This window comes from Leptodactylus fuscus, chromosome 5 (assembly GCF_031893055.1).
Source record: "Leptodactylus fuscus isolate aLepFus1 chromosome 5, aLepFus1.hap2, whole genome shotgun sequence".
In the NCBI taxonomy this organism is placed as follows: domain Eukaryota; kingdom Metazoa; phylum Chordata; class Amphibia; order Anura; family Leptodactylidae; genus Leptodactylus; species Leptodactylus fuscus.
In genome coordinates, this window is record NC_134269.1 from 94,386,664 (window position 1) to 94,413,366 (window position 26,703).

Below are 26,703 nucleotides of genomic sequence, written 5' to 3' on the forward strand. Positions count from 1 at the left end.
TGGAACAGCTGAGAGTTTGCACTCCAGCCCAGGGCTCAGAATAAGAAGGAGCTGAACCTCTCTCTGCATCCTCCAGAGTTCTGTTCTCTGTCCCGTTTCTCTGTGTGTGACTACCCCCAAACCAAACAACAGCCATGGACGCCATCAAGAAGAAGATGCAGATGCTCAAGCTCGACAAGGAGAATGCCTTGGACAGAGCAGAACAGGCTGAAGCCGACAAGAAGGGAGCAGAGGACAAGAGCAAACAGGTCTGCTTGGAAACCCTTACTCCAATTCCCAATGCAGTGCCAGTACAGGACATCTCATGCCACCCTGGTCCTGCCTGTAGACCACAAGAACTTCCATTCACTTATAATGAATCCATAGTTCATTCATAGTACTGGGGAACAAAGGACATCTATATGAGCAAATGTCTTACTATACATTATCCTGAAGTATATCAGTGAGAAGTGTATACCATTTTATGGGTAGATGCTAAATTGTTACTATAAAAGTCATGGAAGGAATGTTTTTCCTTCCTGGGTTGCTAAAATTGGCAATTTCCCAGTATAACCAAATGCAGTTAACTGTTAGATGTCCAGCAGTTCAGAATTGTTGTTTTTACTCTTTCTGCCATCACAAGTAGCAGAAAAGTCTTTGAATATTTAGCGTTGTGTTACGACTGTATTCTGGATATTGTAACTCTAGATATAAAATGAAAAGGCTTCTTCACAACGTTGAAGCTATAGAGCATGAAGAGATGAATCTCTATGTTATGGGTCATATAGTTAATACCTAAATGTTTACATATGAGAAAAATAAAATATAGAGTTATAGTATAGTATATAAACAAGTATCATGTAGTTCAGTACAGTTTAAATATACGTATCTCTTCTATTTCTTCTTCTTAAACTTTACAAAACCACTTAGTTAGAGGAAGAGATTGCTCAACTGGAAAAACAGCTGCGGGAAGTAGAGGACTTGAGAGATAAGATTTTGGATGACCATCATCTGGCTGAAGAGAGCCTTATAGTTGCGGAGGAAAAGGCTGCTAAGGTATAAGGCTGTACCAAGGTCAACCTGCCTAACTATCTTCTCTCTGTTCTCTCTCTCTTTCTCTCCTTGTGGTTCCTGTCCTGTTCTGTCCCTCTGCACCTCTGTTGCCTGCTACCACACCCTTGTTGCCCCATGTCACTGCCCTTGTCCGAACACCCACTACCCCCTCTACCCCAATGGTACCTGTACAACCCCGTCTCAGCTGGAGGATGAACTTGTAGCACTGCAGAAGAAACTGAAAGGTACTGAGGATGAGTTGGACAAATATTCTGAAGCCCTGAAGGATGCCCAAGAGAAGTTGGAACTTGCTGAGAAGAAGGCCACTGACGTAAGTTGAGGTTGAACAAAGTAGCCCATTACATAGTCCCTGCTTTTTTCTGCAATGACACTAGCTTTGCACTTGTTCCATTCAACTGTTGTTCTGCATGCATCACAAGACAGCACTGGATATTACAGAGTGTATTTTTTCATTACTGGATACACAGAAAATGCCATTATTTAGACTTGAATGGATTATCCAGGAGTAAAAAGAATGGTCAGCTTTTATGTTTTATCCTAGAAATAGCGCCACTTTGGTGCATGGGCTGTATCTGGTATAGCAGCACAGTCTTATTTACATGACTGGAGTATAAAGCATAAAAACAAACTAACAAAAGTATATATCTTTGTATGTTCATATATGTACAAATATATGAATGTATAAACAAACACACATTCATATATATCATTGTTAGTAAATGTATACTGACATATAGGACCAGAATGTGTACAAATATTGTCAGGCGTAAAAAAAAAACCCAAAAAAACTTAAGGACTTTAGCAACAATATAGAAAAGGAACAGATTTCTATAGATATAACGTGTCCAGAGAGGAGGCTTGAGATTTTCCAAACTACAAGGCCTCCTCTACCATTTCTCATTTATGAATTGACATTAGAATACATTTCTAAAGTTTCACTCGGTATTAATATTTCTAGGAAACAAGCTTATTACCATATAAAATAGAGAACTCTTCATAGATCCCAATACAGATGTTAACAAAGCCTTTAGTGTATATAAATATTTATTAAACTGATTTTAGTCTTAAATCTTATTGGGTGAATCATAGATATATGCTAGAGGCCCAACTATTTTAGGCTCCATAATTCCTAGTACAAGTCTTCTTTTAGAGCTACAGAGTAGTTTCAGGTACCCAGATTGCTTCTTCAAGTGTCTAGTGTCCCATTAAAAAGCCATAAACCTTTATCTAGGAGGGTCAGGCTGAGCTTTCTTTGGCTTCAGCTGTGCCTATTTGTAAAGCTTCAGTACAGTTGAGAAGAAGTGTCACAGCTTAGACAAAATATATGTGCATACGGTCTTGCCATGATTTTCAGTGCAGTTTTGTATTCTACAGGTGAAACACTTTAAACAATGTGTTTCACTTATAAAATCCACAATGGCAAAAACTTATGTGCTTTCTCAATGAGGTTTAGCTGCGTCCAACTGTACTGTTTGAATAATCCTTAAAACATTATGGACTTGAAGCTTTGTCAAGTCCTACCATTATTGGCTGATGAAGTCACAGAGATGAGAATCTTTGTAGATGACATGAGCCGTATAAATTTTGCAGTGACCTCTTTCTTCCATGCTGTCATACATCTGCCAAGGAGAAATCTAGTCCTTTACTGTAAAGGAAGGAGGAAGATGATACTTGCTGTCCCTGCAGAGTGCAGAGATAGGAACACACTTGGTTTATATATAACTCCAAGCTTTATATGGTATACACTCAAGACTCTGTGCCTCAGCTGTCTGCTCCCTGTCAAATGTGAAATAACTGTACTGGGGTGTGTCTTACACTATACAATCCCTGCATGCATAAGGGCCTCTGTACATCATCTAGGTTCACACTGCCCTTTCATCAGCACAAAATAAGCTAATAACACATATGAACACACACACACATATATATATATATATATATATATATATATATATATATATATAAAATTACATAATAAACACACACACATATATATACCGGTATATTATTCATGTATATTACTTTATCTATGGTAATCTAAATTTACATCTATCTTTACATATAATTTTATGTATATCTATGTTTTTCATATATGACACACATATATTAAGATATATCATATGCAGGAAAAACAAGTCATGTTACCAGCATATGTAATAGAGTCTGTCTTTTGGCACAACTCATAGTGACACATTATCAGAAAGTGAACTCGACTAGTTAAAATATCTACAAGACAATTGGTGTATTTGTAATAAGTTTTATAGATATATAATATAGGAGCAGGAATATGAATGAAAACATCATTTTAATATGAAGCAACCATGTCTCTGAAATAATGTTAAAACCAAACTGTTAGTTTATACCCAGTTGGCAGAGAGTGGGGTGTAATATGAGTGGTGGGTAAGTCAGTGATACAATGGAACATTCTGTATTGTGGAGAGTAGACTGCATATGGATTCCAGACAGATATTCCTTATAAGGAAAAGTATGTCGACTATTTAGAAATCGCTCTCTATGCACAATCCAGACAGTGAGAGCAGATTTCATTTGGAAGTTTATAGTAGAAATAGTTATTGGTGGGTTTTTTGACAGTGAATATGCTTGCAGTGACTTGTCTTAATGAATTGGATAATTATAGCTATGCCTAAAGCTAGACAATGTAATAAGCTGAATTAAATATTCCATAGACATACTCAGATCTTTGCCAAGATGTTACCTGAAAGGCAAGTAAGGAGCACTGGCACCGACAGTAATGAGCACATACACTAATAATATATACAAAGCATCACTTTATTTTAGGTTTTCATCTATTTTAGTCTTCATGTAAAAGACTAGTATTTTTAAATATCTCATACTCAGAAAAACAAAAAACACAAAATAATAATAATATAATATAGATTTTCTATTTATAATACTGCTATGTAACATATTAGTATATAGTGTTTTGTACTTTTCCTATAATGTTTGAGCTGAATGTACCATGGATGAGCAGAGATGAGTATGTAATTTCATTCTTTGGGTTTGTAAATCAGAAGGTAAATGCAGTAGGTTACCTGCAGTCCAAGCCAAGTGACAAATTGCAGACTCATCTATTCCTTATCCATATGTGTGAAAATAAAATCCAGAATTCCTGCCTTTTCTACTGAGCAGCTGTGTAATACTCCAAGACTGATATAGTTTCCAGTAGTAAAAGTTAAATTGCCATGAGAACTCCAATAAAAAGCTATGTTCACATCAGCATCTTGCTATCTGTTCTTCTGGTCCATTGTAGGACCAGAACAACGGAAAAACAGTTAATGACAGACAGCAACGGATCCTGAGGGACCCCATTGACTATAATGAAGTCTGTTAGGTGTCGGTTATTCTTTTACAGACATCACCAGATAAAGTCAGGCTTGCAGGACTTTTTCTTCTGGGATTTCAGAAAACTAGGGTGTAATATTTACTAAATGTGCCACTGGCTTGCTCTGATGGCCTAATGTGGCAATTTAGTTTATATAGACTAAAAAGAGAAACTTTGGCAGGGAGACAGGGTACAGCTCTCCGGTAACAATACCCCAAGTGCTGGAGACATATATGAATATACACTAATAGCCAATCATGAAAATGTGAGTCTTTATGTTCAGCAGCACATTGTCATAAGACAGTAACTACCGCCCTCTGCTGGAAATGTAAAATAACGCACAGAAGTGAAAAAGTCTGGTGTCAATAGGCTCTTCATAGGTTCTGCTTTAACATCCATTAGTTCTTTTCCAGTAGGTTTTTATTGCTTTTTCACTGTTAGAATACTGTAAGAAAAACACTCTGCTCAATTCTGTCCATTAAGAAAAACCAAAAAAAACCCAGATCCATTAAATGCTACTAGAGGCGAAAAAAAAATCATAATCAATGATTCGGTCATTGATCCTGTAAAAGCATGGACAAACATTCACACCAGTGAATTGAGTCTAAATACAATATTCATATAGGAAAATCTTTGTTATACTGAAGTGTCTTCAAGACGTTATTTGACTTCTGTTGCTCACTAGCAAAGCAATGGTGAGTCCAAAGTTCAAAGATAAAAAAAAAAGATAATGCTTATTCAATAGTACAGCATGACTATATATATAGCACAATATTCCCCACAAAGGAGGAAGGAGCCAAAGGTCTTAAGCAGTAGGATCATGGGATAACCTGTGGGGTGGGCCTAGTAGAGAAAAAAAATATGGCTCCCAGTCTCCTTTCCTATAAGTTCAAGTCTATCTATCCACCAGTCTGTATGTAATGAATTATAGTGTTGTATGTTTTGTCTTAATTCTGCTCCAATCCATTGCACCAATGTCTGTCTACTAATAAAATGTAAAAAATACAACAGTCCATAATAACCTGCCTCATACACTCTAATAACTAATATTTAATTGTCATAAGTGGAATCTTGGTTTCCCTTTTGTTAGTAACACCTTGAACTTGTATCCATGTACCGTATGTCCCTCATTTCTCCCTCTGTGGGAATATGTACATAGTGTAAATAGTTTTATTGCAAATTTAGTTGGAATTAAAAAAAAAATGCTGCAGAAAACCTGTGTTTTCAGAAATGCAGCATGTTAATTTTAGCTGTGGAATCACAAGAGGTTTCCCTATATATTGAATAGGAAAAAAAAAGACAGAAATTGCTCAGTGAAAAACACTGAAAAATAGGTAAAACTTTTTTTCACTACATTGTTTTTTGCGCAGTATTTATTTGCTGTTTTTCACTACGCAGGGCGTTAGACTTAGGGTATATTCTAACAGTGTGGTGGAAACTGCATCAAAACCATTTTTTGCCATGGTTTTAATGCTGTTATAGTTTTTATAAGTAAAAAAAAATTACTTAATATGTTACACTGATTATTCCAGTGTGGTTTTATCTCCATGATCTGAATACACCCTTAGTCTAAGGCCTCACGCTGCGTCTATAAAAAAAAAGCAGAGAAAATGCAGCAGAAACAACTTACGTTTTTTTCTACAGCACTTTTCATTGTGTTTTTTGCTGTGTTTTCTCTGCAGTTTTTCTTCCCTTATTATAGCTATAGGTAAAATGTGAGTGTTTCCACAGGTAAAATTACTATGTTTTTGAAAACGTAGATTTACTGCAACTTTTTTCCCTACAATGTGTGGATGGGATTAGCCAAAATCGGATTCACTTTGCTGGTACTGTATAACGCAGCGGTTTTTTCCTGCTGCATTTCCGCTACATGTGGCTTTAGCCCTATTGTACATACCTCCACCAAAACTGTCCTTTAATGCCACACAGATTCATGTGCTGCAGTAATGGCTATAATTCATGGTATGTGATAACATATCTGTACATGCGAGGTCTTGACAACCGGTGTCAGTCCTGGGATAGAATCTGCACATAGGCCATCTTTATAACTCATCTTAGCGTTTTTGTAAGTATTCTCAGACATATAGCCACCACAAGTTGTTAGGCCTCCATGCACCCAACATGGGCTGGCATGTATAGGTATACCTCTACTTTTACTGTAGTCTGCTCTACTTTTCTATGGAGAGAAGCACAGTAGGAAAATATAGGACATCCAGGACTTTTCTCTCCACATTTTTCAGGCGGAAACTGAGCGGACCCCATTACAGTCTCTGGAGTCTGCGGGTCTCCACAGGTAATCACTTTTTGAGCGGATTAGGATTCCATTTTTTTGGTTCCTCAAACAGACCCGAAGAATGGAGACCCAAACTCAGGTGTCAATCTAGAGTCAGATTGTGCATAAAACTGAAGTTAGCATTGACTCTCCTTGTCCGCTCTGAATTTTATGCATAAAGCAACATTCACATGAACAACGTGCAAAACAGCCATGAAAAACATCTGTTATTTCATGACTGTCTTGCACCCGTTTTCACAGATCCCCTGTATATTACACTGTAAGGCAGGATCTGTGAAAACAGTCTACAATAGGACATAACCATGGCCATTATTCACTGTATTAGTCCCAGTATAATGATGTATAATACATCATAGTCCTGTTAGTTCTTCAGTGATCTCCACCTGGTTGTCAATGATTGCCAGTTACTTGAGGGTCTATAATATAGTGGTAGTGTAGTTCTTTATGCCTGCTTATGCTGTGTTCACAAATTTATGATGTGGCAAAGCAGCAAAAAAACCTCTTTGCCCAGAAGGCGTTGGTTTGCATTGCTTTCCTCTTCTTCTTTACAGATTGGAGTCATATATTACCTCTATATAAATCATATCTGGAATCCCGTAATATCTAGAGGTATGAGCATTAGATTACATAGAGTAACCACCAGATCATGTAATGAATGTAATTGGCTATACATCCTGGTGCTCCTTCAGCTGCTGTAAGGGTGCATTCACACGGAGTTTTGTGGCGCTGATTTTGCTACAATAACTCAAGTAAAAAATCAGCACTGAAAAAAAGACTCCCATTGACTTCAATAGGTTCCATTTTACGCGCGTTCAGATTTTCAGATACTGTTTTTGAAGCTGAAATGAGGTGTGGATCATAAAATGGGTGATAATATATAGGGCAGTTGCTACTTCTCCACTCCTGTTTTTGGCTATTAAGGCTGAGGCCCCATGTTGCGGAAACACAGTTTATTTTGTTGCAGATTTTGCTGAGGAGTGGATTCAGCAGAATGGAGACGTGTAAGAACTTCCTATATATTTCCCATTCCTTTTGTAGCCATATCTGCAACAAAAAAAGCTGTGTTTCCACATTGTGGGTCCTCAGCCTAAAACTGCATCTGAAAACCTGAACATGTAAACAGACCCTATGGGCACAGCAACAACTTTGTGCGGCCAGTTATTGCTCTGAGTAGCACCCACAGCGCAACAAAAAGATAGCAATCTGCAGAGGGACCCACAGAGAACCCTATGGGCAGACTAGAGAAAAAACACCTATGTGTAGAGCAAAGCACTATAGAATTTCCCTCCAAGATGTTCTGCAGCATGTTTTCCATGCATGGCCCTCGTCTTATACATTGCACTAATGTTACATACATTTCTGTGACTCTCTTGGTCTGTTTTTTTTTTTTTTTATCCTAGAAATCAATCTGCTGCCATATTTCAATTCTTATATTATATCCATTCTCCAGGAATACAATTTTCTGGTGAATGTTGGTACCTGTAGAATAAAATGCAGTGTCACCAGACTACCACTGGGTGGCGGTAACGTCCCTGCTTTACCTTGACTAGGCTGACTGCTTTAGGTGTATTTACCTTGTTGTTAGGGGATTATTGCAGGATTAGCCCCCACACTTTCTGTAGAGGGGCACTTGCGGGTGACTACCGTACCCACCAAGAGGTAGTGCCCTCCGGTGCCTCCGGCCGCTGCCCTCCTCTAATGATAGGGTTAATTAGAGGGGTTGGAGCCTATGTAAGGAGGAGACTTCCTGTATGCAGACTGAGCAAGTCAGTGAAAGCCGCCCGAGAATTACAGGGGGCGAATCCGTCTCCTCACAGGGTGTCATTTAGGGCTGATTGAGAAGTAGCCGGAAGTAAGTTGTGTCAGCTGTAGTGAGCTGGGACTGAGCAGGACCAATGGCCGGCAGGACTTCTCTGGAGGCCGTCAGGAGGAAAATCAAGAGCCTGCAGGAGCAAGCAGATGCGGCAGAGGAGAGGGCAGAGCGGCTGCAGAGGGATCGGGACGTGGAGAGGAAGCTCCGAGAAGCCGTAAGATCCTGCGCCCTCTGTGTGCCGTGCCAGACGCCTTCTTATTGGCAGGGATGTGCAGGGGGCATTCAGCCCCGCCTCACATCACCTGGGCACAGTAGTAGTGGGCGCCTGTGCCCGCCCGCTGCTCACCTTGCAGGGCATCCCCCCTCCCCCTCCTGCCACCGTACAAGTTCTTGTAAATGGGGTTTGGGTCACATCTTACAAAATAGGAGATATCACTTTATCAGAGGCAGTCTATGGGGGAGGGGTGAATGGCCCAGGTCACTTTTTATGGGTTGACATGTAGACATCCCCCCCAAACACCTGCCATTAGGACCGATCAATAGCACACAAACAGGTTAGCAGAGCATAGAGCGCACTCAGACTCCTAAATGGTTAACTGGGCTACCTGTCCCAAGAGCTTACAGTCTGTATGTTGTGTATTGGGTTGTTACCCTCCAGGGCAGCTTGTTTCCAGGCAGCTAGGGAGGGGATGGTGGGTGACTGGAGCAGAGAATTTCAGGCATGCGACAGGGCTCATCTGGGCTGCACTTAACTCCTTATCTGCCACATCTCCCTCGGGTGTGGTGCTAAGTAGTCTCTACTCTATGGCTGAGTGCTGTATACTGCACAGGTGGTCAATATGTATAGGGTTACTTATGTATGTACATATTTTAGAAATGTCTGTCTACCTGGACAAATATTTCTGCTGGGACCAAAGTTCTGGATAGAAGCCAAGCAATGAGAATTTCTTTAAAGTCTTTATAAATTGGTCCCCCTTTATACAGATGGGTATATGTTCCTACTACAATACTCTGTGGCAGGTTGCTGACCTTGTTAGTACTTGTATCTGAAATCCGGTGCCAAGCAAATGAGTGCTCGGGTGCTCACAATACTTGGCTTCTAATCTAATAAGTAGCTGTGTAGTCTGATTGCTCCTGCATTTATTTCCCTCCCTATTTTCCAGTGGCCAAAGTCACTGTTGCCTTTGTCCATTGTTTGTCAAATGCGGTATAACCTATATTTTGCCCACATGATTCTAACTGGAAATATTTAGACACCACTTGCATTAAGGGTCAAGACTGACTTCTATAGCCTATAGAGGTTACTTGGACAGCTGTGTGAGCAATCAGTAGATCTGCTTGAGCTGGGGCTTTCTCTGATCGTTCCTCTCCTTATAAGGCTATATGCCCGGCCTTGCCTTGTCACTGACTATATACATGTGTCCTTCTCTACAGAGGCCACAAATACTCCAGTGACATAACAGGAAGCACTACATTGCAGTTCATGTCAGTCGGGCAAATTCCTCACTTCTGAATTACTTTGAAGGAAGTTAGATTGTTGCACTATAGTTATATATTGATACTTCCTTGCCAGTCCAGCGATTGTGCAATGGTTACTCAGAAGGGGCATCCTCACCATTTATTATAAAGCTCTTCTGGTAATATAGTATTCCCAGAAATCCACCTGACCTTGTTAGGAAATGGTCAACACTTTACACTGTGACTTTAATCTGTGGCCTGCAAATACTGAGCCACTCTTAACCCTTGAACACTTATTTTTATTATGAGTCTGGGTGATCATGTTACATTTCTTTTGTTACCCCCTCCTGAGAAATCTTTCCTTTACCAAAGGGTGTAGTTTTTAACGCACACCTTGTTTTTTGCCTTATCTCCTTATGACAATAGTTTAACATCTATCATGAACTTTCAGGTTTTGCTGCTCCCTTAGTCACCTCTCATAGTACATTACTGTAAAACCGGTAGAGCAGACTTGTTCAGGATGGGCTTAAATGTTGTAAGGAGCAATGCACCAGAGCTTGATGTGACAGCGCCCTCCAATTAATTGTAATCCAGTTAGGTCTGCCTGGCAAGTAGACAAATAACTGCTAATTTTACAATGCCAGCAATATGGCCCAGGGCTAAAAGTTCTGTTATATGTAATGTGTAAGTCTTTCCTTTTTGATCAGGCAAAATTATTTTGGCCTCTATTCACACTAGTAGTATTTTAATGGATAGTTTGCATAAATGATGCAAAGAATAGAAGTATAGTATAGCACACAAATAAAGTATATTTTCCATGTCAATTCTTCAGTAATGCACATGGTTATATACTACATAGTAGATGAGGCTGGATGAAGACATCAGTCCATCAAGTCTAACCTATAACCCTACAGTCCGCTACAGTGGGGCTAAACAAAATTGTGGTAGCATTAATTGAACGTGTTCTGTGAGTTTTAAGGGAGTCTTGTGAGATACAAACCCATCTTGTCAAAGACCTACACAAATAGGTCTGTGGCTGCAGATAGGTTTGGTAGAACAGAGGAAAACCACCTTTTATTATTCAAATCCCCCAAAAGCAGCCATATGCCTGGCAAGTGTTTGTGAATAAACCACGTCCAATGCCTTCAATTCTGGTTTTATTGACAGCTCTGTCATTCTACAATGTCACTGATGTATTTGGGCAGGGTTTACTCATGAGAACCAGAGCATTGCCAGGCTTGGAACGGCCCTTGGGTCGCTTGTGGCTGCTTTTATATATGAGATGGATACAACTTTTTTTTCTGCACAGCTAAATTTGTCAGTGGCCACAAAGGTAGGTTTGCACGTCTCCTACCTGGCGGCACAGTTCTTAGCTTATTATCTGTAAAGCATCTGGCAGAATTTTATTTTTTTTTTTATCTTAAATTTTCAGTCTTGTGTGATGATATGTTCTTATTTTTCTCTTCCCTATGTAAGCTTTATCCAGCACATCTTGACCAGCAGTGCATTGGGTTCTTGGCAGGTCAGGAGCACTGTGCATCTATAGGTACTCAAATAGTTGTACTGCCAGTCCTCAATTTGCCCAACACATTGACAAATTTACGTGAAGGGCTAGAAAGGTCCTGTACAGGAGTGTTAATTGCTTACACATAGTTTTGCTGGGCGGGTTCCCCTTTGCTCTGCAGTCACTTCATCAACCTCAGTAGCTAGGCATGGATGGCTTTATTCTGTATATTAGGCAGAAATGCCACAACCTATATCAGATAGTTAAGAGTTATTGCTATATGCATAAACTTCATATGCTCTGCAGTTTTACTCTGACATGCTGAGGCCTTAACTACTGTATGAGCAGTTGGAAACCGCGGATATGTGCATTGCTTCTCTGTGAAAGGGGAAGTTACTAAGTGTTTATATCTAGTTTTAGAGGTGTCTGACCACATCCTACATTTACTTTTCAGCATACACCCTTCTATATTGTGTAGAAAAAAACAAACATTGTCTTTGTGCTCCACCTTGATCACACCCACATCTTGAAAAATTTTACATCTTTAGGTCGTGACTTTTATTTATATATGGCATGTATAATAATAATAATAATTATATCTTACACGTGGAAGACGCATCATGATATCTAGTGTGATGGAGATACAAGTCAGCTGAATTCTGAATATGTGGGCATTACCTGGAAGAAAAGGAGATGTAAAGCCTTCTTTTTAAGACCTCACCACACAGTGTATACCTCAGTTATTTACTACCTTATAGCCATACAGAGGTAGATGTTATTCATAGGTTTCCCTGAAAAAAAAAGGCCTGGGAGAGATGAGTGCAGCCATAAGTGTTTAGTAGGAAAATTTTTAAAAACAAATAAAATTGGTGGAAGAAAGGAAAACCTTTTTTTTATTATTATTTATGGTCATATGAAGTATGAATTGCAAAATAAGTGATTAAAACCACCACTATGAAAATTAAAAAGATGTATAATCTTTAAATTTATCAGTATAATAAAATATGAGTGCAACAAAAGAACAAAAAAATCTTCCTGGGTTCTACATCAAATATGACCAGAAGTACACCATACGTAATAACAATATTCTGTGAAAATCCAGAAAAATGTATCAAAACAGTCCAGCTTTGTGCTATAGTTTACACCAGTCTGCACCATCATTAGGTTAGGTCCCCAAATTCTCTTGAGTAAATCGATAGTGTCATTATAGAGAGCGTATTGGTAAACCTACCCTACAATAAGTAGTTTTCAGAAAACCACTTTATAGCATATATATCAAACCTGGCGTAAATAATGGCTAAAATCTGTTAGCTGGCATAGATTTCAGTGTAGGCACATGGCCCCGGCGGTTTGTATAAGGAGGCGTGCACAACCATTGCCAGTGTAGGCAATATGAAGACTGGCGTTGATTCTCCCTCAGTCCCTCTTTGTGGGTCAATTTGATTTGATCCTGATTGCATAATTTTTCTTTTTCTCACCTAGGCTGAAGGAGATGTAGCCTCATTGAACAGGCGCATCCAGCTGGTAGAGGAGGAGTTGGATCGTGCACAGGAGCGTTTGGCCACAGCCCTTCAGAAACTGGAGGAGGCTGAGAAAGCTGCAGATGAGAGTGAGAGGTAAGTGTTTCATGTTTTACATTATAGATATCCTTTAAAATGTCTGTTCGCTGTAGTTGGCTTAACGTTGGTGTATAAACCCAATTTCAGTATGGCCAAACCATATAAGGTTTCCAATGCTGGATCAATACTTTGAACAGCTGTATGTTGTTTGATATGTAAACGACCAGTGTTGTTTTTATATGGAGTATTGTACTGTATTCAGTGTTTAACACCAGTGAAAAGTGACACATGGCAGAATACAATGCACTTTTGATGTTGTTTACACTGCTGTGCAATTTGTGTTCACTGATGGGTGTCATGTTATATCACAGAGGCATGAAGGTCATTGAAAACAGAGCCCTGAAGGATGAAGAGAAGATGGAGCTGCAAGAAATCCAGCTGAAGGAAGCCAAGCACATTGCTGAGGAGGCTGACCGCAAATATGAAGAGGTGAGGGCACAAAGCCCCTCGTTGTGGAAACACAGCTTTTTTTCTTGCGGGTTTTTGAGTCAAAGCCAAGAATGGCTACAAAAGGAATGGGGAAATATATAGGATGTTCTTATAATTCTCCCTTCTGCTCAATCCTCCTTCATACCGCAACAAAATCTGCAACAAAAAAAGCAGCGTTTCCGCAATGTGCGGCCTTAGCCTAAATGGGTTTTCCTTAAGATAGGCCATCAATATTAAATCTACAGGTTTCCAACACCCGTGACCCCCCCCCCCACACACACACACAAGTTGCTGATACCAGGATAGTATGGTTTGCAGTGTTGTTTACAAGTCACACTGCACACTCGTCGTACAAACTGTAGTGGTGAATGTAGGCACTGCAATGCTGACGCATATATTTCAATGGGACAGTCCTGAAGTACCTACACTCGCCACTACAGTTTGTATGTTAATAGTATTCAGTGTTGACTGTGCACCTGGGAAAACCTTTAATACTTTTTCAGCAATGCCGTTCTATATCTGCTTGGTTTTACACAAGACCCTACCTTCTGTGTAATAGGTTGCCCGTAAATTGGTGATCATTGAGGGTGACCTGGAACGTGCAGAAGAACGTGCTGAACTGTCAGAAAGGTGAGTGACTGTCCAAATTGTACATGTTTCCTCTTTCTCTGCATCCCCTAACATACAACTTATACAGCACTCTAGAAATGTATTCCCCATGAATGCATTGCATGGTTTAGGGCAGCCTGCACACTCTCCAAAGTTGGGGTTATCTGTTGTGTATAATAAAACCAGCTCCAAATCGGGAGAATTCACAGCACAAGTGCAGATCTTTCACTCTAAAGTCTCCACTTCTGGTTTTGACTCACAATCACTAATGGAAACTACTGACCAAAACATTGTCCAAGTAGACTCGAGCTGTGTTTTTTTGAAAATGGTCTGTTTTCCAGAGGAGTACTGAGTGGGACCTAGAGAGAAATGATGTCTCCCAGGGGCTTCATTTTGAAAGAGGTTGTCTGTAATAATCTGTACTACGTATATTTGGCTTTCTATTGTGCATTTGAGCATATTTAGTTAGCTCAAGAGACCCATTTTCATTCATTTATTTATTTTTTAAATCTCAACTCTGCTGGTAGTAAGGAAAAAAACTTTGACCGCTTGTCCTAAGGCTACTTTGACGCTGTTTGCTGTATGCAGATACCCATATTCACCTGAAATATACCATATGGGTGGTAGGTGCCACCATATGTGTATGCGGTCACATCCATCTGAAATCCTTCCTTCAAATATACACCTCCAGCAGAGGTTGGACACTCTTTCAGTCACCCACTGCCACATAAAATGATTGTCCAGAGCCTGGTGTAAAACATGGATTACATAAAGAAGTACAAAACTGTACAATATGGTCTGTGTAGACATTGAGCAAGTAATGAATTCTGGTAGATAACATATCTGATGCTTGCAGTAATGTAGGTGCAGCTCTAGACTGTAACTCTGAATCAATACAGTATAGCAATGCAACATTTTAGATGTAGACTTACTGGACATGCGTACATACATATTATGGATTATCATTTTGCTGCACTTTAGAACTGATAACCCAACTCCTGCTGACTGTACACAAGAATTGGCTTTGAGATATTCTTTGTACTCTCTATCACGTGTAACAATGTGTTTTTCTTTGCATGCTCCACATATTGTGAATGGCTTGTGCACACCTTCCTTATTTCATGCACTCATTAATAGTCGCTGCCGACAGCTTGATGAACAGCACAGAATAATGGAACAAACGTTGAAAACATTACTAGCTGGAGAGGAGAAGGTACTGCAGCAAGTCTGGGCCCTCTCTCTATCCTTGGCTGCTGGGCTTCAGATCTCCTTTTAACTTGCTCTAAAGCAGTATTTTCTGCACTTTCCTCTCACTGCAGTGTCACCCTCTGTAATCTGCTAGGGTTTTTTTATTACTCATTTTTGTTTAATGGTACATGACTCTCTCAAGCTGAGAAAAAGCTGTATTGTCCACATGTAAAGGATGTGATTTGTATGACTGAGAAAAATAAGTTTTTCACATGATGCTAATATTTTCTATAAGTTGGCTTGCAGCAAGTTACTTAAATCTTTGCTATACATATTTTACATTGTGGCACAGCTTTTTCTCTTTTACATTAGTTCTGTAATTCTCCTTTTGACCCGGTTTGGTTTTTCATTCTATTATCTCCTTCAATCTTTCTTTCTTTTTTTTTTTTTTTCTCTTTTCCCCCTCTTCTGTCTTTCCTTCTGCCACCTCTTCCTTTCACTTCACCCATGCAAATAGCAAATGTGCCGAGCTTGAGGAGGAGTTGAAAACTGTCACCAACAACCTGAAATCTCTGGAGGCCCAGGCAGAAAAGGTAGGATGGCAATACATATTCTGATCTGTGCAGAAAGCTGTACACTTGAAGGTGAACCTGATAACATGAAAATGCAATATAATCTATAGCCAGCATGATAAAGTCCAGGAGAAGCTGAGCAGATTGATCTTTACTTTTGTAGGAAAGGTTGCTGTTTAAGGGGAACCTGTCAGCATAACTTCTGTTATACTACCACTCGCCACCTGCATAGTTTAGAGGTTCAGGACCCTAAACACCACCTACTGATGGCATACTAGCATTTGTGGTCACCTTTCTTTTTAACTTGTCATTTTTATATTTTTGTTAATATCTTTGGCCTTGCTAGTCGTGGAGATGGTCCTTCTTACCAAGGGAACCTCCTCCATGACTACAAAAGATGTAAATGATAAGTTACATAGTTTTTGTGTAAAACGATTGTGTATCAATCTGCTCAGTTCTTCCTGAGTTGCAGCCTACAGATTGCACTGCATTTTCACAGTAATCATGGCAAACAATCAAGTCGCAAGGATTTGGTTAATATAGTACAGTTTACACATTTTGTCCCCTCCCATTCTGAGTTCTCCATGCATCCCTTGCCTGTTTAAAGCAGTTTGTTTAGAGAAGCCAGAGATGCAAATTATTAAGCAAAGCGTATGTAGGGATCTGACAAATGCAGAATCATCCAATTTGTCTGCTAAAAGAACTTCAGTTTATGGATAAGCTTTTATCAAATCTAAATAAATGAAAAGTTCTTTCTGTGGTCAGGTGCAGACAGAATTTTAGAACATGGCCTTCTGACTTTTTTTTTTTTTTCTTTTTTTGTTCTACATAATCCCTTTAGTATTTCTATTATATATACACATTTATTTTAATCCATAATTATCATTTAAATAATTTCAGGTTGGCTGTTACAACTTGATGTCAAAAAACTATCCTAAGTGTTTATTTTGGTAGTTTTTGTCTCTCCCTGGATTCTGTTAGGACTTTTTCCCTTACATAGGCTTCTGCTAGTTGTGGTTGAAGTCTTGGTTGGGCTGCTCAATCTTGTTTGGTTTCTGTTTACAGTACTCCCAGAAAGAGGACAAATATGAGGAAGAAATCAAGGTCCTTACAGACAAACTGAAGGAGGCAAGTTCTGCTACTGTGTCTTTCACAGTTCCTTTTTAATACCATGAACAGGCAGGAGACTGGTTAAACTAGTTGGAGACTTATGTTTTCTGTTGCCCTTCAGGCTGAGACACGTGCTGAGTTTGCAGAGAGGACAGTAGCCAAGTTGGAAAAGAGTATTGATGACTTAGAAGGTATGAGTTTTCTTTCTTTCTGGTGTTTATTTGTTTTGTTTTTTTAATTTTCTGAACAGGAGGATGATTTGTGGAAATGCTTATTCTGATATAAAAATGTAGTTGTCAGTATATATGAAAGATTTCTAATATAAATTATGAAATTCTGTGTTTCTTGGCCAGTCAAAATATCCTTGGCAGTTGGTGATGTTACCTTTCTCTGCTTCTAATCTGTCTTTCTTTTCTCCTTTTATTCATGCATAATTTGTTTTTCCATGCCGGGCTCTTCACTGCTTCTTCACCACGCTGTCTGCTTCTTCACCCTGTTCCTGGATGGTGGTTGCGAACACTGGACTCCTTTCCACTCTACCTCATCTATGTTCCTGTCTTCTCATACCTTTTTATATTCCTGTCCTTTTATTTTTTTTTTCCCCTTCTCCTTTGTCCTCCTTCCCCCACCACAATTTTTTTTTTTCCTTTTATACTTTTTGTCACTTTCTGTCCACCCTCCTGTTTTTGTGTTTTCCCTTCAATCTCTCTCCAACCTTCACTCTGAGCAGATGAACTATATGCCCAGAAACTGAAGTACAAAGCCATCAGTGAAGAACTGGATCACGCTCTGAATGACATGACTTCAATGTAAATTCCCCTTTCTATGTTTTCTTCGCTTATGTTCTTACCCTTTCTGCTCGCTTAATAAAACTCACGTCCTACCCTTACACTATCATTTTTTTTATTTTTGCTCACATCTGGCTTACTTTTACTCCACTCACTTTTTTACCTCTGTTTAAACAACTGGCATCTTATTTGAGGTACAGCTCTATTATGGTATATCAACATAATCTGTAGATCTAAGAAACCAACATGAAAGGTGTACAAAGTCCACATGGCTGATTTGATTTGCAGGATCCATAATATAAGAGAGAAGTTGAATCTTCTGACCTTTTTTCTCTTGAGACCAAATTTTATTCTTCAATTTGATTAAAAGCCAGTCTGTTAAACAGTTGTAAACTCTGCTTTTTACCCTGTATTTGTGTTGCTTTTTTCTTTTATATAAAAACCTCATACCTGTCACTGCACACTAATGTACAACATGGCAAAGCTACATAAATCAATGTAATATTGCAAATATTAATGGCTCCTCTCAATGTAGCAAAGTTTTTCTAAAGGCAGTCCAACTATCTATGCAAATGGCGTACACTTGTATTGCCACAACCTAAACTGAATAGGGTGAGAATATTTTTATTTTATTTTTTTTATAATCTTGGATCTGGCTAAATTACTTACAATGACCTCAAATTTCTACAGTATTTAGAATATTAAACACTGTTATTTGTGTACAAATCCTATGAGGATGAAGGCTTGTACATGCTATTTCAAAACACTTGAAATGCCAAGAAAATGAGGGGGGGGGGAGAAATGCACTTTATCTAGATATTTATTTGGGTATGTGTATTATATCTTTCTATGCTGTCAAGCCTACGTTTTTCAGCATTAAAGTATGTTTTACCACAGGACATAAGACCTGACGTTCATGGTTTTCTCAGCAACATGAGTGTATTTGTATGTCTTTCTAAATTTTTCTATAGCTTTTTATAGTCCCTTAAGACACATTTAAGGTTTGTGTCCCTAGAAAAATTGGATAGAGATGAAGCAAATTTTTATGCATGTTACTAATTAGTCACTCTAAATGACCTTTATATATGTGCAGCTCCATTTCGAGGCTCAGTATATATTGATCTGGACACTATAGTTGGGTGTATACATTCAGAATATGATGGAGACTTATGACAGAAGCCATATAAAATATGGGTATGATCTTCTGTAGAAGAAAGGGCAGTTGAGAAAACCGTACACTGACCAAGCAGAAGTCAAAAAGAAGTCTATGGAATCCTTTAGTCTATGCAATGGGAGCTTTATCTATCATAGAAGCATTCGTTTCCACAGGAATAACCAATAAACAATTAGAGAGCTAACTATTTATTTGTGTGTAGAATTTCTCAGAATTTTTTTTTTTTTTTTTTAGCTTACAGTGACCTATTCTCTCATCGAGTTAATGTGCCTCAAAAAGTTGGGTGGAGCCATTGCATGCAGCTTTATATGCTTTTTTTTGTTTTCCAGGCAGGAAAGCTAATGTCTCTAATATACATTTGCCACTTTAGTGCCATGGAAATTGTCTTTAGGTTCCTGGTTTCACACACAGTTTTTGCAAAAACATTAATAGTATTTTTCAGCAGTTTTTTTTTTTTTTTTTTTTTTTTAAATACAGATATTTATATAATATATAAATAGCGCAATTGCGCAGTGCGTGTTTGTGTGTGGCATTTTTGTGGTAACTTTTTTTTTTTTTTTTTAATTCCAAAATGCAGCATGCTCTGAGTGGTGAATTTTGGCATCAATATTAAGACTTCAGTAGGTGTCTTAATATTGTGCTAGTGACGGATGTACCAGTGTTAAGGCCTGTTAATAATCCTGGAGCACAATGAGGGAAGTCCTGTCTTCCTGAATTTAAACTGCTGCCATTTCATTTATAACTCTGGTAATTTTTCTGTCCAAAATGTCAGGTCAAGGCTTCCCTGGCCTGCTTAATTCCTGCCCTGCTCCACCTACTTTTTTTCAACAGTGGTGAGCAGATCAGTAGATTGTGTCAAAATTCTCCCCAAAAAGTACTACTTTGTCAAACTGTCATACATTGCAACTTATTTTTGACATTAAGGCCGGGGCCCCACGGGATGTAAATGCCACGGGAAAATTTGCAGCATTTTACAGTCAGACCAAAGTGGATATACCCACTTTGCGGTAAAAGATGCTGTGCAGACACTCTGCACTTTCCAAAACTGGCGTGGTTTTGGAAATTGCAACATGTCGGTTATACCTACGGAACTGCCAGTGATTTTTTTTTTTTTTTTTCCCCATAAGTATAATTGAAACAAAGTCCGCAGAGGAAACCTCTGCAAACTTTGTCTAAAGCGCTGTGGGAAGAATCAGGATGTGTTGCTGCCATGGTTTTTCCTGCAGCCCTTTTTTGCCCTGTGGGGCCTTAGCCTAAGGGTCAGTGTGCACAGAGTTTTTTGGCGCTGATTTTTTTACGCTAAATCCGCCTCCAAAAAAGCCTCCTAATAGAACTCTGAGAGGCTTTTTTTGGAAGCTGATTTTTGAAGTGGATTCAAAGTCAGCGCCAAAAAACTCTGTATGCACTGAACCTAAAGGAGTTGTCGAGGAATTGTAGCACCTAGTGTGTGGAGACCAGGGAAGATGGTGTAAAGGGGGGGGGAAACAAATATACTCTCTCCCTGGCGCACCATTATACAGCTCTAGTGTCTGTTCAGGAGGCCTTGTTGCTGTAAGTCCTTTATTCCATGTGACCATTCAGTAGTTGTTTTGTTTTTTTTTTTATTTAAAAAAAAAAAAAACACACTGTACATGGCCTCCACCACGCAGTTGCTCAAATTCCTGGCTAAACCCATTTTGAGGTGGGAGGTTGTTTTTTTTTTTTTTTGCGAAAAATACCACAAACCAAACATGCCAAAATAACTTTTTCTAAAAAAATACCATAAATGCAATTAAAACCGCATATTGCATTAAAAAAAAGCTGACATTTTAAAATGAAATAATGTATTTTAAAATGCCAGAAAACTTAAGATTGTGTGTGAAAGGGCCCTTTCAGTAGTTGGTATTACTGGACTTGTTTAGGCACATATACACTTCCAATGTCATTTTGTAATGCCACTATTAGAAGTCGTTACATATACATGCATAGTGCAAAGCCACCTCAACAACTGGTTGCCAGGCAGTAATGATGCACTCCACCAGATCTAATTGAAATGACCATTGGATATTCTGACATTTTCTAACTACAAGTTTTGTCAGAAGCCTTCGTTATATTTAATTTTTTTTTTTTTTTTGCTGAACATTTTCTGCAGGGGGGGGGGGGACAAACTGAAATTGGCTTTGTAGGTTACTATTACTACATGCAATTATACATGGCGCAAACATGGTGCTATGAATGAGCATTTAAAAAGGACCTTTCATGTCCTCTAAGATATGGCGCACTCTAAATTTTAAAGGTATGTTCCCCAGTTCCAAAGATGTTGGTGGTGTTATTTTCAGCTACCAGTATTGCACTGGCTTCATTGCACTGTATCATTGCTGGGTGGTGAGGAATGCCCCCTTCACAGTACAAGTCTATAGAAATGTAGCGTTAAAGGGGACTTTCCTTACCACCTCTACCCATGATGCTGAGCTGTCAGGCCAGTCTCTTTTATCTTGCAGTTATGGCTGTAGCCAAAACGGCACTGATACATCTGGAATCTGGTTACATGCCTGTAAAACTGCAGTACGTAACAAGTCCTATCTTATAGGACATGAAAGGTCCTCTTTAAAAAGGGGACTGATTGGTGGCTGTCTCTGTGGTCAGACTCTCACCAATCTCAAGAATAGCTGTCCTGTGTCCCTCAAATGAAGCAACAGGTCAAACATGCTTATGTACTTCATTCATCGCAGTGAGACTAGCAAAGAGAAACCAAGTACAAAATCTTCAATTTTACTTTGGTTTCTGTTAAAAAACAAGTTTGAGACATTTCATGAAAATTTAAGGTTAATTTGTATACACTTGGGTTTTACTATTAAATTTATGACACCCAAAACAATCATTTAAAGTGTACCTTTATAAACAACCTTTTTTTTTTTTTTTTTTTTTTTTTGTAACATAATAGTATTAATTTATTATAAACTTTGTAACATATGTTAAGGCTATGTTTTCTTCACACTTTTTAAGTTGTTCTGCCCCCATACCTTCAATCTAACCACTAGCTTACATAAGATTGATCACAGTATTCAGCCTCACACACACACAAAGAGCCCTATGGAGTAGGAGGTTGTTGCTGACTAGTTAATTGGTTTCTTGCCTCATTCTGTGCACTGGTAATTGCTTATATACAACCTAGTGGTGGTAAGAGCACAGAGTAGCATAGTGTTAAAGCAATTATTTCAGCAGTATCATCCTACGCCTCCCCTCTTCATAGACTAATATGCAGAATGTAACTGCTTGAAAAGTGAAGAAAACCTATTACACAGTTTCTTATAAAAAAAAACTTTTCATAAACAAATAGTTCAGATGAAGATAACTGGAGGTGTGCTCTAAAGTTTACATGTAAACTACACTCTTCTTGATAGCTGTTGCCTGACCAGCTTTTACTATTTTTGCCACCTAAATGCCACCACAACTGTTTTTGTTGCAAACCTCTGACAAAGAAACCTTCCCTGTAGACCAGACCAGGGCAATGTGTGGCCCATGGGCCACATCCGGCCCTCTGACTGCTTCTATCCGGCCCTCGTAGCTAGTGGAAGATTTATGAAGGACCTGTGATGATGTCATCACAGCCTATCATAGACTATGACTCGTTAGTGGGCCGGGACTGTGTGCTTGATGCAAGCTTCCGGCAATGGGGCTGCTGGATGATAGAGAGAAGAGACAGCATGTGTGAGCAAGAGGGGGAACTAAGGGAAGATGTAGGAGGGCAGTTAAACTTCATGCACATGGAGGGGGACATTAAACTAGGGGGCAGTTGGAGGAGGATATTAAACCATGGAGGGTAGCTGGAGGGGGACTTGTCTGCCTCTAGCTGCCCCAGGTTAATGTCCCCTCTAGTTTATACTGGGGCACCAGGAGAGGGACTTAATACTGTGGGACATTTGGAGGAAAACATTATAATGAGGGGGTGTATAATGTTAGGTTGACTGTAGAGGATTTTGCTTTGTGGGGCACATGGAAAAATGATTGAGAATGGGCGGAGTCAGCAGAGAAGTGGATGGAGCTAAATTTGCCGCGATGCGCATGGCCCTCTAGAACCGTTACAATTTCTCATGTGGCCCCATGGGAAAATTAATTGCCCACCCCTGCTGTAGAATGAAAGAACTATCAAATTTCTGAAAAAAAAGAAAATGGATAAAATCCATATTTCCAGGCCTTCTGGATTTAAGCATCAACACTTTGCCTAGTTCAGAATTTTAATGTTCCTTATCCCTTGTTCTAGCACAAGAGAAGCTGCTGCTAGTGAAGACACTTAGCAACTTATTCCCCTATCCCCAATGTAAACATTTGACAGAGCTGATGTTCATGTGTAGACAGTTGGAAGGAATAGTTGTCAGGCACACAGGTATTTCACCTACTGCTATTGAAGGTGCATGGACATCTGTACTCTTATTCAGTTTTGTGTACTACAGTGGAAAATGTGCAGTTATGTACAAGCTAATGATTTGGTTTGTACCAAACCATAGGCTGTGACTATACAAACTTCACTAGCCAAATCGCATCTGAAAATTGAAACCATAAGAAGTGCACATGGAACATCTACCAGTGGACTTTCACAAACTTAGGATAAACAAACCTCACAAATGGAAGGCAGATATCTCTCTCCAGTCTCATCACAATTGGCAGGAAGACGTAAAGGGCTTCTGTTTGTGGACCTTTCCCGCTAGTAAACACTCAAAAATAGGCGTGCGAGAGAATCATTGCATCTACACGGATGTCATTCTATAGATGCTGTTTCGGTATGAATGTAGTCTAAAAGTAAACTTTAAATACCTCATAACACACCCCATCAATTTCAAACAAGGGAGTCCCAACAGTGATTCCACTGCCTAATGGTATTCCATTATGCAAGGAACTACAACCAGCTAGATTTAATTACGGTAAATGTGGGTATGTTGTCATAGTCTGTTGCGTCTCTGTAAAGCTTAATCACTTACCTAGTGCTATGGCCCTTTTTCTCAAGTTTGGAGACTTGATCAGTTCCTATAGTTGAAAAACCCATTTAATTTGAAACATAAGGTGAAAGTTGCACCCCTAGTACTAAACCATTCCTGCCAGTGCTATGATTGATGGCCACCAGGCCAGTGCTTGTTTGGCTGACCCATACCACGCCATACAAATGTAATGGAAAGTCAGTTTAATATCCATAACACCAGGACAGTTGTCTACTGTCTTTTGTATCTGTTGCTCAGTAATAGACCAAATGTGTTCTATCTTGTACAATGAAGAAAGGAGTAGTGTCTGTCCTTGGGAGCTGCCTGTGTTGATATCTGGACTCTTGGGCACATTGATGGTGTACCAAAGAGTCCCTGCTCTACAGGCTAGCATTATTAGAACATAATATTGGTGTAATGTTCCCAATCCTAGTAACCGATCCCCTTTAGGGAGTCTACAGGAGTAAAGACTAAACGGCATGCTGAACGGTACTTGCTGGAATGCTGTCGAACAAGGCAATAATCTGCCTTGAACAGTTGCACAAACAATGGTGTACAATGTATCATTATTGACTACCTGTTCATTTACACAGTCTCCAGCACATCACATGTCTACACAGAGCAGTGTGCTGCCAACAATTGCATCTTTGTCCGTCTATGGCGTTGTATATGCAACATAAAAGTAATTCTAGAAATTAAAAACCAACAATGCTGACCAGGCTATTGGCAGTACCAACAGGTGACCTGCCCTACTTTTTTGTAGTGCATAGGTTCTAGAAATGCTGAGATAAAGAATGTATCTGACATTTCATAATGTGTAAAGTGCTTGTGCAGCAAGGACACAAGAATTGAAGATCAGTGATGTGAGAAATGCTTACCTTTTCAACTCTGTCACTTCCATCCTAAGTCTTGCTGGGACCCTGTATGTGTGTGTGTGTATATGTATATGTATATATATATATATATATATATATATATATGACTTTTTATTTTTTAATATGGCACTTCAAGAAGTCCCACATCCACCAGTTCTAACTCTTCAATAGTGCTGCTCCACTGATTCTGGTGCAGTCGGAATTTTTCCTCTAACCCACATTTGTTCCTGAGCCATCAGTGCGGTTAGTTTCAGCACAGTCATGTTCTCCTCTGTTACGCTAGGTTCACACTAGTGTTCGATCTCCGTTCTGTGGTTTCCGTCTTCTGCATGCAGAAGATGGAAACCTGTCAGATCGGGTTCGGCTGTGATCAGTGGTGAGCGTTTTATGCTTTCTGCCGCGAAACCAGATTTTTTAAATCGGACACAGAGTACTGTATGTCCAACTCGGTGTCCGGATAAAAAAAGAAATAAACTGTTTCACAGCGGAGAGCATAAAACGCTCACCGGCGGTCACAGCCAGACATCTTTCGAACCCATTCAAATGAATGGGTTAGAAAGAGTCCTGCAGGTTTCCATCTCCTGCCTCTGTTTTGTGCTGGAAACGGAAACCTGCAGAACGGAGACTGGGTGCAGATGTCAACGAGCCCTGAGATGGGTGGTCCTTGTCACTCTGCTCTAGCCAGGACATTCCACCTGACCATGGCGAAATATCGTTCTGAAATAAACTGCACTGATTGCTCAGTAACAGTGGCGGCTAGAGAAATAAAATTCCAACTGGGCCAAGATGGGTGGAACGGCACCTATTAAGGATGCAAAGAGATGGAGCTCGTAGTAGCTTATGTTGAGCATAGTATGATATTACATTCTAGACTACATTTCACAATAAATATATTGGTCTATGCACTAAAATGCATGTAGCCACGTAAATAAACGTACTAACTTTGGTCTGCAGTGAGAAATCCCACCCGCACCCTAATTCCCAAACTTTCCTTGCTTCTGCACATTTATCTTTTGGCTATGTTCACAGAGCTCAGTTTTGAAATTTCTTGCCAAAGGCATTGGTGAATCCTGAAGTTGTCAGTGAAATATTAATACTTCACAGCACTATGGATTCACTTCAGTTTTTGGCTAGAAAAGGCATTAAAACTGCGGCGTGAACAAAGCCTAAGTATTCTTTGTCTAATTTTTGTTTTGTTTTTTCCCTTCAGCCTCTTATTTTCTGTTTTTCCTTCTTATACAGATAAAGTGCTCTGCTTCATGTGGTCATCTCTATTCTACCTGGGCTGGATAAACCTTTCTATGCTGTCCTATTATTCTAGTCTCTTCTGGGAACTCTTAAATCCATCTTTCTGTAGCAATCCTCCAGTCACTTTTCTGCTGTACAGACACTCTGTAAAATAAAAGACCCATTGTGTATTTTCTCTTCGCTTTTCTGCATTATTTATTGAATGCCTTAAATGAACCTTTAATAAAACTACAAATCTGTGCTTTTGACACTTGTAGGACATCTCTCTATGCGTTTTATACACGGCATACACAACTATTTATCTGATGTAATCACTATATGGTGTTAAAATATAGTAGCATACATTGTGGTCAGTGTGTGTTTTTGTATTTTTTGTTTTTCATTTTTATTATCTGGTCTATTCATCTAGACTGTGTGGTTTCTTCCTTTTTTCTTTTGTAAGGTTCACACTTGTCCACTATTTTTAGAGTGTATTCGCACGCAGTAGATTTTGATGTCGAAATTTCTGTGCCAAAAAATTTCTTCTGTCAATTCGAATGGGGGTTGTTTTGGTGACACGCACATGGATTTCTGCAAGTTTTGTTAATGGGGCAGACTGCAACAATCTACAGTACGTGAATCTACCTTTAGCGAAAGCTTGGTGGATATTGCTTTTCCAGAGTTAATCGGGTA

At 39.3% G+C, this 26,703-nt stretch overlaps 1 protein-coding gene across 1 annotated transcript; it reads left to right on the top strand.

Moving 5' to 3' along the window:
- Positions 1-26,206, top strand: TPM1 (tropomyosin 1). The gene is made up of 10 exons (XM_075273749.1): positions 1-248; positions 1,238-1,363; positions 12,947-13,080; positions 13,395-13,512; positions 14,072-14,142; positions 15,827-15,902; positions 16,947-17,009; positions 17,113-17,182; positions 17,722-17,800; positions 26,026-26,206. Exons 1-10 carry the CDS (start codon positions 135-137, stop codon positions 26,027-26,029), a joined length of 855 nt encoding a protein of 284 aa, XP_075129850.1. The 5' UTR covers positions 1-134; the 3' UTR covers positions 26,030-26,206.
- Positions 26,207-26,703: the final 497 nt, after the last annotated feature.